We start from the raw sequence: 14,205 nt of genomic DNA on the forward strand, positions 1-14,205 counted from the left end.
CAATGCAGATGAGCTAAAGGCCAGGCATGAAAGTAACAGGAATGAGTTTTTAGCATAGAATTCAGATGGGGTAATGTGTTACAGTAACAGAAATGAGTGATGTTTAAGTTAAAAATGTGTATTTTAACTTAAACATTATGGATTTATTATGAAAAATATATCTCATAAAGAGTCAAATGCCAAAAAATACATCTCTAATAAATTTTAATAATTATATTTTATGGTAAAGTTTATAGTTAGAGAGTGGGAACAGGAAACAAATGTTTTTTTTCAGTGTTCTAAATAGTTTTTATTTATTTTGTATTACATATCTTACTTTGTTACATGTAATTTCCTGGGGATAGAAATTGCACCAGTTCGGCAGAACATGTCATTTGCCATACTTTTTTAATTCAATTACTGAAAGAAATACATTTTTTGTTATAATATTTTAATTAATTGGGATGCATCTGTAGTTAATTTTGAATATCTGAAAAGAGACAGTGGACTTAAAATGTGCTAATAAAAAAAAATGCTTAATTGAAAGCTCAAAAATAATTCATTTAAAATTACGTGTTGTCCCATTTTAAAATCTAAATAAACGTTTTTTTTTATTATTGTAATTTATCTGTAAAGATCAGGGGCACAAAAATGGACATTTCCATATAAAAACTATGTATATATATATATATATATATATATATATACACTAATATGTACATTTGAAAGGCCAGTGTACAAGCTTCAGCTAAAGGGCAAAGTCTTTGAAAGTTGCTGATCTTAAAAAGCCCTGACTACTTTGATGGTAAAGGAAGTGAAACTGGAAAAAGCCCATTTTAGAACTGGTGTACCTTTAATAATGACAATAAGTATACAAGCTATGATAAACACAAAATCTGATTAACAATAAAACTGAAGGCTGATAGACTCGCAAAATCATCAAAAGCCCTTTGGACGGAGTGACCTCAGCCTGTCTCTCTCATTCTTTGGGGTGTGAGTCCTGCAGTGGTGCTGTCCTGATTCTGTCTCCAAGTGCAGTACGCATCTCCACCGCAGGCTACGGCCGCACACTGTGGAGTGGATCTGGAGGAAGATGGAGGAAGGCTGTGGCTGAAGCGGCTCCGGCTAAAAGAGACGTGGTAAACGGGTTTGGGGTGGTATTGGCCGACTGCCCTGGGGTACCTGTGGGACAGTCGTATGTGAGGAAAGCTGGAGAAGTGGCGTAGGGGTACTGCTCGAAGGCTGCTGACGCATAATTGGCGTAGGAGGCAGTATAGTCCAGATAAGGGGAGGAGACAGCGGTGGTGACCTGAGTCGGGAACAGCAGACCCGGCTGCAGTAAAGCCTGTGGGTACACAAACTGCTGCGCCAGCCTGGACAGAAAAATAGAGAGAGAAAACAATGTTAACAGTGTTCTAATATGATATGAATATTTGCACACAGAAAGAGACAGCTCTTGGTTTTTGTAGAATTATTCCCCGTTTGTAAGACTTAACAACATATACCCTAGACAGACTTGAAAGGCTGCAGATTCATGTGGGATTTTTTGTGGACTGATGGTAGAATTTGAGCATGCTCTCATGTCTATGTTACCTCCTGGCTCTTTCCCTTTAGTTAGACTGTTGTTGTCAAATCTGCTGGAGTCATTAGCCTTACTCTGATAATCTTTTACAATCTATCAGAACGGGTATCATTAAAGACAACTGGGCCTATTGTGAGTACACCCTGAGTCTACTTAACAGACAGGCAGGATGACACTGTGTCCCTGGTTTAGTTCCCTATCTGGGTGGAGTATCCATATTCTCCCTGTGTCTGGGTCAAAGCCCGATGCAGTCCTCCAGGAGGACAGTTTTTTCTGGTTGAGTGCATGGCTGCGTGCGATTGGCTGCTGCTTTTTGTCGGCGCGTGATGGTTGCATGCTGAGTGTAAATGATTATGTGTAAAACATGACTGTAAAGCATTCTTGGGTGTCTAAGAAGGTGCTATATTTGTGTAATTTCATAAATGTCAGGAGCCAGGTGAAGTTAGTATCAAATTTGAATGAAGCCAGTGTTCCAGGTAAGCTGGTAGTGACCAAAAGGAAGTGTTTCACAGGACTGTTAATAGTTAACAAATAAGTGTCATCCTCATCAAATTCATCTATAATAGACAAACTTTGTTACACACTGCAGGTTTCGAGCCAAGCAAGGCCAAGGTCACATGTTTGTAGATTAGTTTTTTCATAGTACAGTACAGTACATAAGGTATCTGCAGGGAAAATTCTAAGATCAGAGAAACCCAGTGAAAAGTTTGAACATTTGATTTAGCTTATCAGTAACATATTTACTTTTAGGGGTGCTAAGACTTCTAAGTACCCTTAAAAATGGCTAGCTACACTCATGGGTACCTGTAAAAGGTTTAATTCTCAATAAGCAGTACACCGCTTCGGTTGGTAAAGAGACAGATGGAGGTCACGTAGAGCCCAGTGGTCCCAACCACACTGACACCAAAAAAATAAATAAATAAACCAACAATAATCCCTAATGGCTACACATTTATGAATCCTGAGGTCTATCACAATACTCTTAATATAAGAGCACAGAAGCATGCCCTTTTCAGCATGTAATACACACACACACGACCGCAGAGTCATGCCCCTGCCACCGCTGCCTTACTGTGCCATGCTGAAGCTGATATATTGAGAGTGACAGCTGCTGTGTGCAGAAGGCAAATGAGCAGAGTGCATCGTCCTCACTGACCCAGCTCATCACACTGATACTGGGAGCACTGGAAAGACGGAAATGGTCCAAAATAATCAAAGATGATAAACAACATCTGAATGGACCTGCTGTCAGATTGATCAACCCAGCGCTAATTATTACCCCAGTCTGAGCATAAATTTGCTCTGTGGTATGATAGTGTGCATTAGTGTGTGCCTGCGCTCTGATTGTAGGGTTGATTTGGGAGACATTGCAGCCTTAACAACCCCCCCCCCCCCCCCTTCTCTTTAAAAAGAGCAAATGACTGAGGTTCAGTGAGGACAGAGAGAGAAACAGAGAGACATGAGGATATAGACACAGGGAAAGTAAGAGAAGAAAAGAAGACCGTCTTGCCCAGATGCCTGAAGGGCAGAAGCATTTTTAGTTTTTTAGCTGATTAAGGTATAGGAGAAAAGAGGAGAAGGCAGGAGGGGGGATTTACAGACAGAAAAACTAACAAAAAGAACGACAGAAAAGAAGCAGATATTGGATGTGGCTGTGTCTATGTAAAACAGCATATATAAACAGCATATGTTCTACATTTTGCCCTGCTTTACACATAAAAACAACATTAATTTCCCAGTGCCACTAGGTTAAACTCAAAGATGTGAACTGTTGTGTTATTCTAACAATTATAATACATATTTAGTAACTTACAGTGATGGAATTTATTTTTTATTTTTTTTTTGCCCCTTCATGACCTTTTTTTTTGTATGTTTGTCATATTTAATGTTTCAGATCGTCAAATAAATTTAAATATCAGTGAAAGACAACATAAGTAAACACAAAATGCATTTTTAATATAATGTGTTTATTATTAAGGGAAAAATAAATCCAAACCCACATGGCCCTGTGTGAAAAAGTGTTTGCCAACCCTAGTTAAACCATAACTGTTTTTTTACACTTGAGTTCAGTTTCTCTAGCCACACCCAGGCCTGATTATTGCCACACCAGTTCTCAATCAAGAAATCACTTAAATAGGACCTGCCTGACAAAGCGAAGTAGACCAAAATATATTAAAAATCTAAACATCATGCCAATATCCAAAAAAAAAAAAAATCTGAAACAAATGAGAAAAAACTCATTGAGATCTATCAGTCTGGAAAATGTAATAAAGCCATTTCTAAAGCTTTGGGATTACAGCAAACCACAGTGAGAGCCATTATCCACAAATGGCAAAACGTGTTTTTTATACAAATTGACCGGCTGACCAAAATTACCACAAGAGTGCAGCAATTCACTGAAACTCTCACACTGCACAGATCAATTAAAGCTACAGCATTCCTGCTCACCCAGCTACTGATTGCTCTCACCTGTTCATCCTGTGTATATATACCTCTCACTTCCTTCCTGTCCTTGCTGAGTATTGATTCTAGTTTCTAGCTCTCATACAACGCGTTTCTTGTTTTGTCTTCCGTTATCAATCTGTTTTTTGACTATCCCTTTGCCTCGTCTATTCTTTTTATTATTGCCTTGTTGCTGACCCTTTAAAATAATCTGTATTTTTGACTTCACCTATGCCTGTTTCCTGATTTTTGGATTTAATAAAGACTATGTTAATTATCTGCATTTGTCTACCATATATCTGGCCTGTGTGACATCATCATTGACTTAATATTTGCCAATTACTCACAGTATAATCCTCTGGCAGTACAAGACTAAACAATATGCTACACAGAAAATAGTGACTTGCTCCCATATACACTCCTGTTAAGGTCAAGCTGACAATAATTACCTAAGGCACAATAGAATACCTTTAAGAAAGGAGGGGAGGACTACACATTGATGGTATGTGTCTGTGGTCTAATGGACATCAATGGACCAATTAAACGATTTAACAGTGTAGCGCTAGTCTCAATTAAGTACAGATCAACAGAGTGTGAAATTAGCATGCTGCTAAATAAGCGTTTAAAGTGTGAGCTGAGGCAGGGCTAACCATATGGTAAATAAACATATGGTAAATACTGTGATATTCTGTCTGTGTGTGAGATCACAGATGCTCCTCTGGTATGATCCTCATGATGCCAACTCAGCTGACTTAACCAAGCTGAGCTTCTGAATCTGTCCCCCACCCATCCCCCCTTCCACACCCACCCACACACAAACACATACACACATCTACTGTCCTCTCCTAACCCTGTGTGTGTTGTGTCTCACAACTCCCTTTAATCCCCATCTCTCACACACGTGGCTACGTTTACACAGCACAGACAAAAAGGCCAAAATCGAATCTTTTTCAGCATGTGTGACACAATATATGTATCTGTGTGACAGTGTGAACAGAAAACACTCAGAGGGGCCTATTTTAGCGATCTATAAGCAAACCATCAACCGCACACCGCACAGCATGCTTTAGGGAATGTCAGTGTGTCTTTGCTGTCAGATCGGTGGGAAAAGTAGGTCTTGCACAAAGTGTAACACAGGGCCCTGAATTTCGAATTCCAATTTGCACTGCATAAATGTGGAATTGAAATCATTCTGAACAGCCCGATCAGAAATCTCACGCTACATTTACATTAAGGAAAATGAAAAAAGGCTCTGAGGAAATGGGAAAATGGACAACAGCTTTGTGCATAAATATTTCGACTGATATCTCAATGTTCAAACTAAATTAGAAGGCTTGTGTTACAACTGCTCTGTGCGTCTAAAGAAATGGCCAAATGCGACCACAGGAGAGCACTGCTGCAGTGACACACGCTAAAAGAAGTGGGCATTGCCGAATAATGTGTCTTTTCGTGAGCAAGAATGTTTTCTCAGTGATAAGCCCAGCTACAGCCGCTGAAACTTTACATGAAGCATTGCTGTTTAGAGCATGAGCATCAGTTTAGGAGCATGAACTCTTCAGACCATTTTTGTATATAGATGACATTAAAAGGATAGTGTGAAGAGCCTATAAAAAAAACATTGGTTTTGGTAAAAAAAATGGATATGGGCCACTGTTGCTGTGTGAATGTATTCATTTATATACAGACCTGCTTTGAAATATAGTCTTCAGTCAGTGTGTATTTCCTCCCAAAAGGGGACACACACATATACAAACAAAGTGTGTGTTCTGGCTGGAACAGCATCTCAACACTAGCAGTGTTACTTTGAAACAGTACAAATGATTCTGAACAATATTCAGTATAAACACAATTTTATTTGAAGCAATTAAATTTACTTACTGTGTTTTGCGCACTTTAAGGCGCGCCTAGATTTATTTTCATTTTCCCCAAAATCATCAGTGTGCCTAATAATATGGTGCATATTGTGTATGATTTTTACCAGTCAGGTTGTAAGGAGCAGTAAAGCTACTCAGCTGAAGTACAGCTTTATACATGAGTTTCAGTTTAGTTCTGCAGCACCAAGACTTGAGACTGGAGCAATATTAGCATTAGCCGCTAACTGCGCTAGCTCTTTTGCTGTTTAAAGGTGAGTATTATTGTGCTGTAGTCTGCGAGTTTATCATGTTAAAACAAGCTACACAGGACGAGAACCGCTAGCTAATATTGCCCTGGCTTACTGGAACACTCAGGGTTCCTTAGTGTAGCTCTATCGGTGTCATTAGCCGCTAACCGCAGCTACCCTTAGTGGATATCTGCAAATCTAAGCTTACTGTAAATAAACGGAAGCGTTTTACTCACCCAAATATACAGTTTTCAGGAGAGAAGTCTGTGTAGATTAACACTCTCCGCTCGATTGGCTTGAAAAATGTTTTTAAGACTTATGATTTTGTTTATTTAACTTTAACACTCTGCTTAGTTAAAAAGGTCTCACCACCCAGCAGCGAGACTTCTGAATTAGAAGGGAAACATGGCGACTCCCCAGTTTCTTACTCTTGTGGCATAATGTGCCTTATAATCAGGTGCAACTTGTGTATGAAAATAAACCAGAAAATAGACGTTCATTGATACTGCACCTTATAATCCAGTGCGCCTTTTAGTGCGAAAAATATGGTATACAAAATATGCACAACTCTTAACTGATTGTATTAGGCTAATAAGTTATCACATGTGCCATTGCTTCCTTGCCGTTTATCCTTGGCCTTCTAGCACTCCTAGCATTAGGTACTTTAGTTTATTACACATCATGGTAAGAAGTAATTACTCTTAAGAGGATGTGGAGATTTAGCTTTTAATAGTATTAGCATTATTAGCCTGGGAGTGTCGCAACTTCAGCAAAGAGTCCCTTGATGAACAAAAGCCACCTGTTCCATCAAGCACTTCAAACACAGTTAGAGATGAGAATAAGACAGATAAACTCACTCGTACTGTCTCTGAAACAGAGCAGGGTGAATCTGCTGCATTCCAGTAGAGTAACCTGAGAGAAAGAAGAAGATAACAATGACAAATTTGTTTTTTGTGTTATTGTTTTTTTTGGTTATATTACATTCAAATATATCCACCGCCATATTCATTACAAATCTTTTTGATTTCTGTAGTTCTTATTATGTTAGATTTTTGTTATAATTTATATTTATATTGGCTAGCTTTTTATTCATTGACAGTATACTTGTATATTTCTGATTTATAAATGAAATAGAAATTTTTTAATCTTTTTGTCTAAGATCTGTGGATATATTTTAACATAGTCAAAATATTTCTGGTACACTGCCTGGCCAAGAAAAATCTCCAACAAAAAAAAACAAGGTCACACACTCCAATATTTAGTTGGACTGTCTTTAGTTTTGATTGCAGCACATATTCACTGTGGCATTGTTTCAATAAGTTTCTGCGATGTCACAAGATTTATTTCAATTTCAAAGATCTTGCAGCAGCATTGATGATGGTAAAGTCTGACCACTGCACAAAGTCTTCACCAGCACATCACAAAGATTCTCAATGAGGTTAAGGTCTGGACAACAAGTCTGGTGAACAATCCATGTGTGAAAATGATGATCTCATGCTCCCTGAATCAATCTTTCACAATTCCAGCTCCATGAATCCTGACATTGTCATCTTGGAATATGGCCGTGCCATCAGGGAAGAAAAAATCTATTGATGGAATAACCTGGTCGCTGACCTCATTCTTTCAGCACATACTGTTGCTGAACCTAGACCTGCCGACCAACTGCAGCATCAACCCCACATCATTTACTTATTTAAATCTAGGTGGTGACTCTAGTGTAATTGTACTTGACTTTCAGTTGTCAACAGTGAATTATACAGTCAAATATTGTCCTTAGGTGTCAGCTGTTACATTTGTTGAACTTAAGTCAGCATAAAATCACACGAACAAAAAAAGCAATTTTTTTCAGGAATTTGTTGATTTTTGTTAATTCTCTCTCAACTATTTTGAAGTATTTTCTTTTATTTACTGCATTTTAATCAGCTTTATTTGCGTTCCGATTTATCAGTTTTAGCTTATTGCTCTATGTTGGTATGTTTGGGCTTTTTGGGAGTTAAAAATGATAACATACAACCCAAATTCTCCACAGACAATGAGGTTTAACACACATTAACATATCACAGTTACCAAAATGATGACATGAGGTCTTTGCATGCTTAATCAGTGTAAAAACAGATTATAGGAATTATATACGTTATAGACCCTTTTCAGAAAGTGCAGAAATCACTGATCCTAATGTAGGCTGCTCATGAATAACTAATGAGTCTGACCTACATTGTCTTGTGGCCAAGTATGCACCCCTATGTGTGTCTGTGCTTGTGCATGTGTGTTTGTGTGTGTGTGTGGGTGTGTGTGTGTGTGAGTGTGAGTGAGAGAAAGAGACAAAGGACCTTACTATTTCTAGTGTGAATCATGTTGATCATATATATAAAACACATATCATACACAGTATTATTATATTTTTCAAATCACAGTGTAAAAAAAATAATTTCCTGTTAATCATTAGAACTCACTAGTGAAGCATTATTCACCAACTTGGTGTTGAGTTGGAAGTTGGATATGTGTCTCCACTGGAGAGTTGGCATATTAAACTTACTATGTTTCTTTTTTTAATTTAGATTTTACTCCCAATTCAGCTATGCCAATTATCCCACCCACTCAGCAGTACCCCCCCCCCCCCACCCCCCATCACTACTAATGCCCCAACACAGGGAGGGTGAAGACTAGGTCTCTTCGGCTTTATACGTCAGCTCTCAACGTTAGTGATGGGGAGAAAAATGCCATGTACCCACCCAGAGAGAGCTTGGACAATTGTGCTTTTTTGGACTCCAGCTGTGGATTTAAATCAGTGATCTCCAGATCATAGGATCACTGAACCACCTGGAGCCCTTATGAACCCTTATATGAGAACCATTGCTTGTTCAGCAGTTTTTTATTGTCTCTAATTTTGAATTTAAAAAGATTTGCTCAGGATACATATTTTATTTATCCTATGGTGTAGCTAACAAATTCTTGTACCTGCCTTTCTAATTTAAATTTAAAAAGCATTCCGTTAGATGGTCTATTATATTTTATAGTTTTGGGAATGTAACAATATTAACTCAACTCTGTAGGAGTAAATTTAATGCTATCAACTTTATTATATAGATCAATACAGCAAAACACTAGAAATAGCTGAAGCTGGCAAATTCGTGACACCAAGTCACACACTGAATGAACTTCAACATGCAGTTTTACAATGAATACAGAGCACTGTAAAGCCAGTAATGGTTGGCTAATTGCAATCGCAACTGAATATAAATCTGCGTATATCCTACATATTCTCATTTTACTGTTAAATTTCAATAAAAAAAAAAAACAAGCGGCTAACTGTCTTTTCTCACCCGTCTGTGGACTGCGAGGTTTGGCCCCCAGGTATGCCAGGTTGACATTGGCCTTGCGCCCATCGATGATGGGGTTTGGATCTTTGCAGGCTTGCTCTGCTGCTGCTTTCTCTATCATTGTGACCTAGCAGAGAAAAAAGAACAATAGTGTTAAAAGACAATTTTTCCATTACTGTTCTGTTAAAGAAATAAATACTAGGCTCTAGATGGACGGGGCTACAGCTAGATAAGGAAATTATTAGGGCTGCCCCCTTGAAAGTCGACAAGTTGTATCATCAGTTGGAGACTTGCCATTCGACTGACAAGCAAAATAAAATGAAATAAAATAAAATAAAGAATCAGAACTGTACACATATGAACATTATTGTATCCAAAGATTCTTGAGGTGGGTTTATGTTAAATATTGTTTAAGGAAGTTGTGGATGATGTTTACATTACAGAAGAACATCTGTACAACTGTGCAAATAAGCCTAGTTCCAATGAGCGAATTGTAAAGGCAGTCAGTACAGTTCAGTGAGTGAGGTTGGAGACTCAGAGGCGTCCACTGTGGTTAAGGTGTGCTACAGCTCTGGGGAAGAAGCTGTAAGCGTGTTGTGTTGTGCTGGTTTTGATGGTCGGAAGTCTTCTACCAGAGCAGACAGTCTGGAAGAGGTGATGTTCAGGATGTGAGGGGTCAGTTGTGATTTTGCCAGCATGCTTCCTCACCCTGCTGGTGTAGATCTCCTGAAGCTCTCTGATGACGCACTGGAGGTGGGGGAACCAAACCAGATGGTAATGGATAAGGTAAGGATGGACTCAATGATCTCTGTGTAGAACTGGATCATCAGGGTCTACAGGAGGTCTCAGAAAAATGCAACAGGGGTCTGTGTGTCTCTCTGACCGTTCAGTTACATGCCCCATCACACAGGGCTAACTGGCACACTTGCTAAAAAATCCATATGGCAACATGTGCTGGTCTTAATGACTGTCCTAATTGTTAATTTACTGTATTAAAACATCAACAAATAGTTGAATATTCACTTTAAATGGCGAAATCAGATTTGAATTGACAATTGACAAAATTCTAAATTGTCTACAACCCTAGAAAGGATCTAGTTCTTCATCCCAGAACAAGCTGGAACAAGAAGCTGTGATTCTAAAATCCAGGACACAAAGCTGTCTGCATGGTATATCCCTCATAGCATATAGTGGAAATGATTAGGCCATAAACTCCTAAGGGAGATTCTTATTCATTTTTAATTCACCCCAAAGCACATTAGCCCATTTCTGGTGCTTTCTGGTTGGCATTGAAAATGGGTGACAATTGCTTTCCACTGAATTACCCTTCAGTTGGAAAATGATGGACGGTGGTTTCACACAACTTAATTTTTTTAACATTAAAATATCTTACACAAAATTTGTGTGTGAAAAATAAACACAACTAAATTTGGCCAATAATTTGGTCATAATGTTTAACTAAAGTCTTTAAATACACTACATGACAAGGCAGATTTTAAACAGACTTGACATTACTGCTTTTTTGCCATTTTTTTTTTAATCCTTCTCAATATATACCATACACTACTGGGCATGATACACTACACAACCAGATTCCTGACCACACGCGTCATCATGCACATGATTCGCATTTCCTAGGAGATTCAGATGCTACATGTAGGTGCATAAGTTTGTTGCAGTCATTGTTTGTGCGAAAGCAATCTGTAAAATAACATTGTTGGTTAAAGTGGTTGGTTGGGAGACGTGATTAGCATGGTCTCTACACAAATTTAACTGTAATAATTGAGGAAAAAAAATAGGTGGTTAATTTACTTCTATGTTGTGGATTATATACCATCCAAAAACACATACAAATATAATACATGCAAAAGCTTTCTAAATTTAACTTAATTACAGACTGTAAATAGCCCTTGTGTGTAACTGGACTGTGAGAGTACAATTTTATTCCACCTCATGTACCACATGTGATGTGAATGACAATAACGTCTCCTTAAATCCTTGAATCCTTAAAAAAGTAACATATAAAATTTACTTACTAAAACTGAAGCAACAATTGGCTTTCACTTTGTCTGGATTAAGTAAGTATTGCTTAAACTAAACAGCTTATACAACCTAAACAAATCTAACATTTCTTAGTATCTTACACAAATGACATATTTCTTATTAGCCTTTATTTGCATAAATTCTCTGATTTAACTATTTATAGGTTTAATGTTTGAGTAAAATGAACACTGTTCTATAAACTACAGACAATATTTATCCCAAATTATAAATAAAAATAGTCATTTAGAGCATTTGCAAAAAATAAGAAATGGTCAAATTAACAAAAAAATGCAGAGCTTTTAGACCTCAAATAATTCATATTCATTTAGAAACAACAACAACAACACTAAAGTGTAAAGATTTTGGTTGAAAAAATCCAAGCAGTTCATTTTTGTTTGGTGGCTTGTGATCATCTATCTTTCTCTTGATTATATTCCATAGATTTTCAATGGGGTTCAGGTCTGAAAATTGGGCTAACCATGAGACTGTCTTGATCTGATGGTCCTTCAGAGTTGGGAAATATTGCCAGAGCATGTTCATATTCATTTTTAATATACCTATAATAGTAAAATCAAATATTCTTTACTCACAAAGCTCACCATAACCAGGCCCTATCCTACCTTACCTGCTCCATCGCCATTCTCCCTGCCATAGCCTTCGCTCTTTTGTTCAGGTTTGTCTACATTTAAATCACTTTTCAAAACCCACCTCTTCAGATCTGCCTTTAATTTATAATGTAATGTAGGAAACTTGTAGAATTTGTGTTTTTTTTAACCAATTGTCATTGGTATATTATGTTCAATTTAATGACTGTATCCCTTATTATTGTTGTTATAACATTACATTTTACTTTGCGCCTTATCTTTGCATGTAAAGCATCTTTGAGAATTTTGAAATGCGTTATATAAATTAAATGTATTATTATTATTATTATTATTATTATTATTATTATTAATAAATAAACTGATCATTTTGAAGGGGTCTCTTATTTTTTTCAGAGCTGTATATCTGCATAATAGCATTTTTGTTTTGTAAAAATTACTATTATTTTTGTTTTTAAGAAAACTTTTAATTTTACAGTTAGTTTGCTTAAAATGTTTAGTTAAAAGCTGTTGAAGTAGGTCACTTATTTAAAACAATTCCCGTAAAATCGCGTAGAAGTGTGTTTATGTTAAGGTTATTTTTTTCCAGATAATAAAATTACGGTAAAATTTTACTGAGTAAAAAAAGTGCAGTCTCATTCAGTAAAATCTCACTTACAAACCCGTATCCTCGCGACTTCCCCGTCTGTCGGTCCGTGATCACCACCGCCTCGGAAATCTCCCCGAAACTCCCGAAATATTCCCGCAGTGACGCGTCCGTGGCGTGATACGGCAGCCCGCCCACGAAGATCTTGGTGAAGGTGGTGTCTGTCCGACCGACGGCGCGCATCTCCGCCAGCGGCGCGCTCACGCTCTGATGCACGAGCATCGCGATCGCGGCTGATAGCGGCTCCGGGTTCAGACACTAGACAGCATGGCACGCGAGGAACTAGAATCCTACAGGACGCAGACGAGTCTTTGATGTCTCACAGGAAACCGTCACTGTCCTCTCCGGCATTTAGCCTACAGAATCGCTCAGCTTCTCCAGGCTTTAGCTGTCTCGAGCGCTCAGCAAGTGTCTTCACGTGAACCCCATCTGAACGGTGACTGCAGACCGTCCCTGTGTAGAAATAATAATCTGAGAGCCTCGTGCTGCTCCATCTTCCAGCACCGCGCGACTTCTCTACAGTGATGCCTCCTAATCACCCCCCCCCCCAACCCCAACACACACATAAAAACACACTCTTATAACCCCAGCCCTAGGATATTGATAATTTTCATATAATAGCTTATAAAACACATATTTTAAAATATCATAAAACGGCAAATTTCCTCAAAACTTCGGGGCCTGTTATATACCGATATTCTTAAAGCTTTAAAAGGTTATTTACCGTTTCAGTTTCTTTAAGCAACAAAACAGAAGTTAATTGCTTTAACTTTTATATACACAAAAAATAATTGAGAAGGCACTTAATTTTTTTTTATTCCACACTGTTATCTAATTTTCAGCAGTTAAACATACTTCAGACTTCGGAACAGACATTAAATGTTACTAATTATTGTGCACCTTAAGTTAAAATAAAATACACTTTTTAAATCCATATTTGGAGCAAATATTAACTAAAGGGAAAAATGGGAAAATTGGAAAAATGGGAAAAATGTATTTATAAAACATTTTAAAACTAAAATGTTTTATAAATACATCTTCCCCATTAGTTCCTGGCATCATTTATTAGCATAATAGGTGTTTCCCTCACACTCTGACTCACCATCAGTTTGACATCTTGCTCAACAGGGCTGGGTAGTCAGTTTTAAGTCATGTAATGAGGAACTGCTAGGCCAAAGTGTTGTAGGGTGTAAGAGCAAGTTACCATTTTCTGTACTTCAAAGCTTTCTTTGTTTGCAGAATTATTTATCCTGGAAAATTGAAAAGTTAGCTAGGCCAGTATTTTCATTTTATGATATTAGGAATAAAAGTAGAGAGTAAAATGCTTACTGGCAATCATGTTCCTCATTCCTCTTTTAAGCAGACATGTATAAAGTACTAGAAAGCCACACTTCAGTAAGTAAGCAAACCTTACCTTATTTTTTGTGTGTTTTAATTATTTAATTTTGGTAATTTATATTCAAAATATTCATTAAACTTTACTCAAATAA

The 14,205-nt window shown here is 37.6% G+C and overlaps 1 protein-coding gene across 2 annotated transcripts; it reads right to left on the reverse strand.

Annotated features, from left to right (window-relative positions):
* Window positions 1–813: 813 nt before the first annotated feature.
* rbm38 (RNA binding motif protein 38) lies at window positions 814–13,193 on the reverse strand. 2 transcript variants are annotated; one of them, XM_022687131.2, is made up of 4 exons: window positions 12,728–13,193; window positions 9,428–9,551; window positions 6,962–7,016; window positions 814–1,352 (listed from the first exon to the last, which is right to left on the reverse strand). In XM_022687131.2, exons 1-4 carry the CDS (start codon window positions 12,935–12,937, stop codon window positions 1,037–1,039), a joined length of 705 nt encoding a protein of 234 aa, XP_022542852.1. In that variant the 5' UTR covers window positions 12,938–13,193; the 3' UTR covers window positions 814–1,036. The 2 variants fall into 2 exon arrangements, with proteins under 2 accessions (XP_022542852.1, XP_049319057.1); XM_049463100.1 differs by lacking the exon at window positions 6,962–7,016 and having other exon boundaries at window positions 1,011–1,352.
* Window positions 13,194–14,205: the final 1,012 nt, after the last annotated feature.

The sequence above is a fragment of the Astyanax mexicanus genome, chromosome 13 (assembly GCF_023375975.1).
Source record: "Astyanax mexicanus isolate ESR-SI-001 chromosome 13, AstMex3_surface, whole genome shotgun sequence".
Lineage (NCBI taxonomy): Eukaryota > Metazoa > Chordata > Actinopteri > Characiformes > Acestrorhamphidae > Astyanax > Astyanax mexicanus.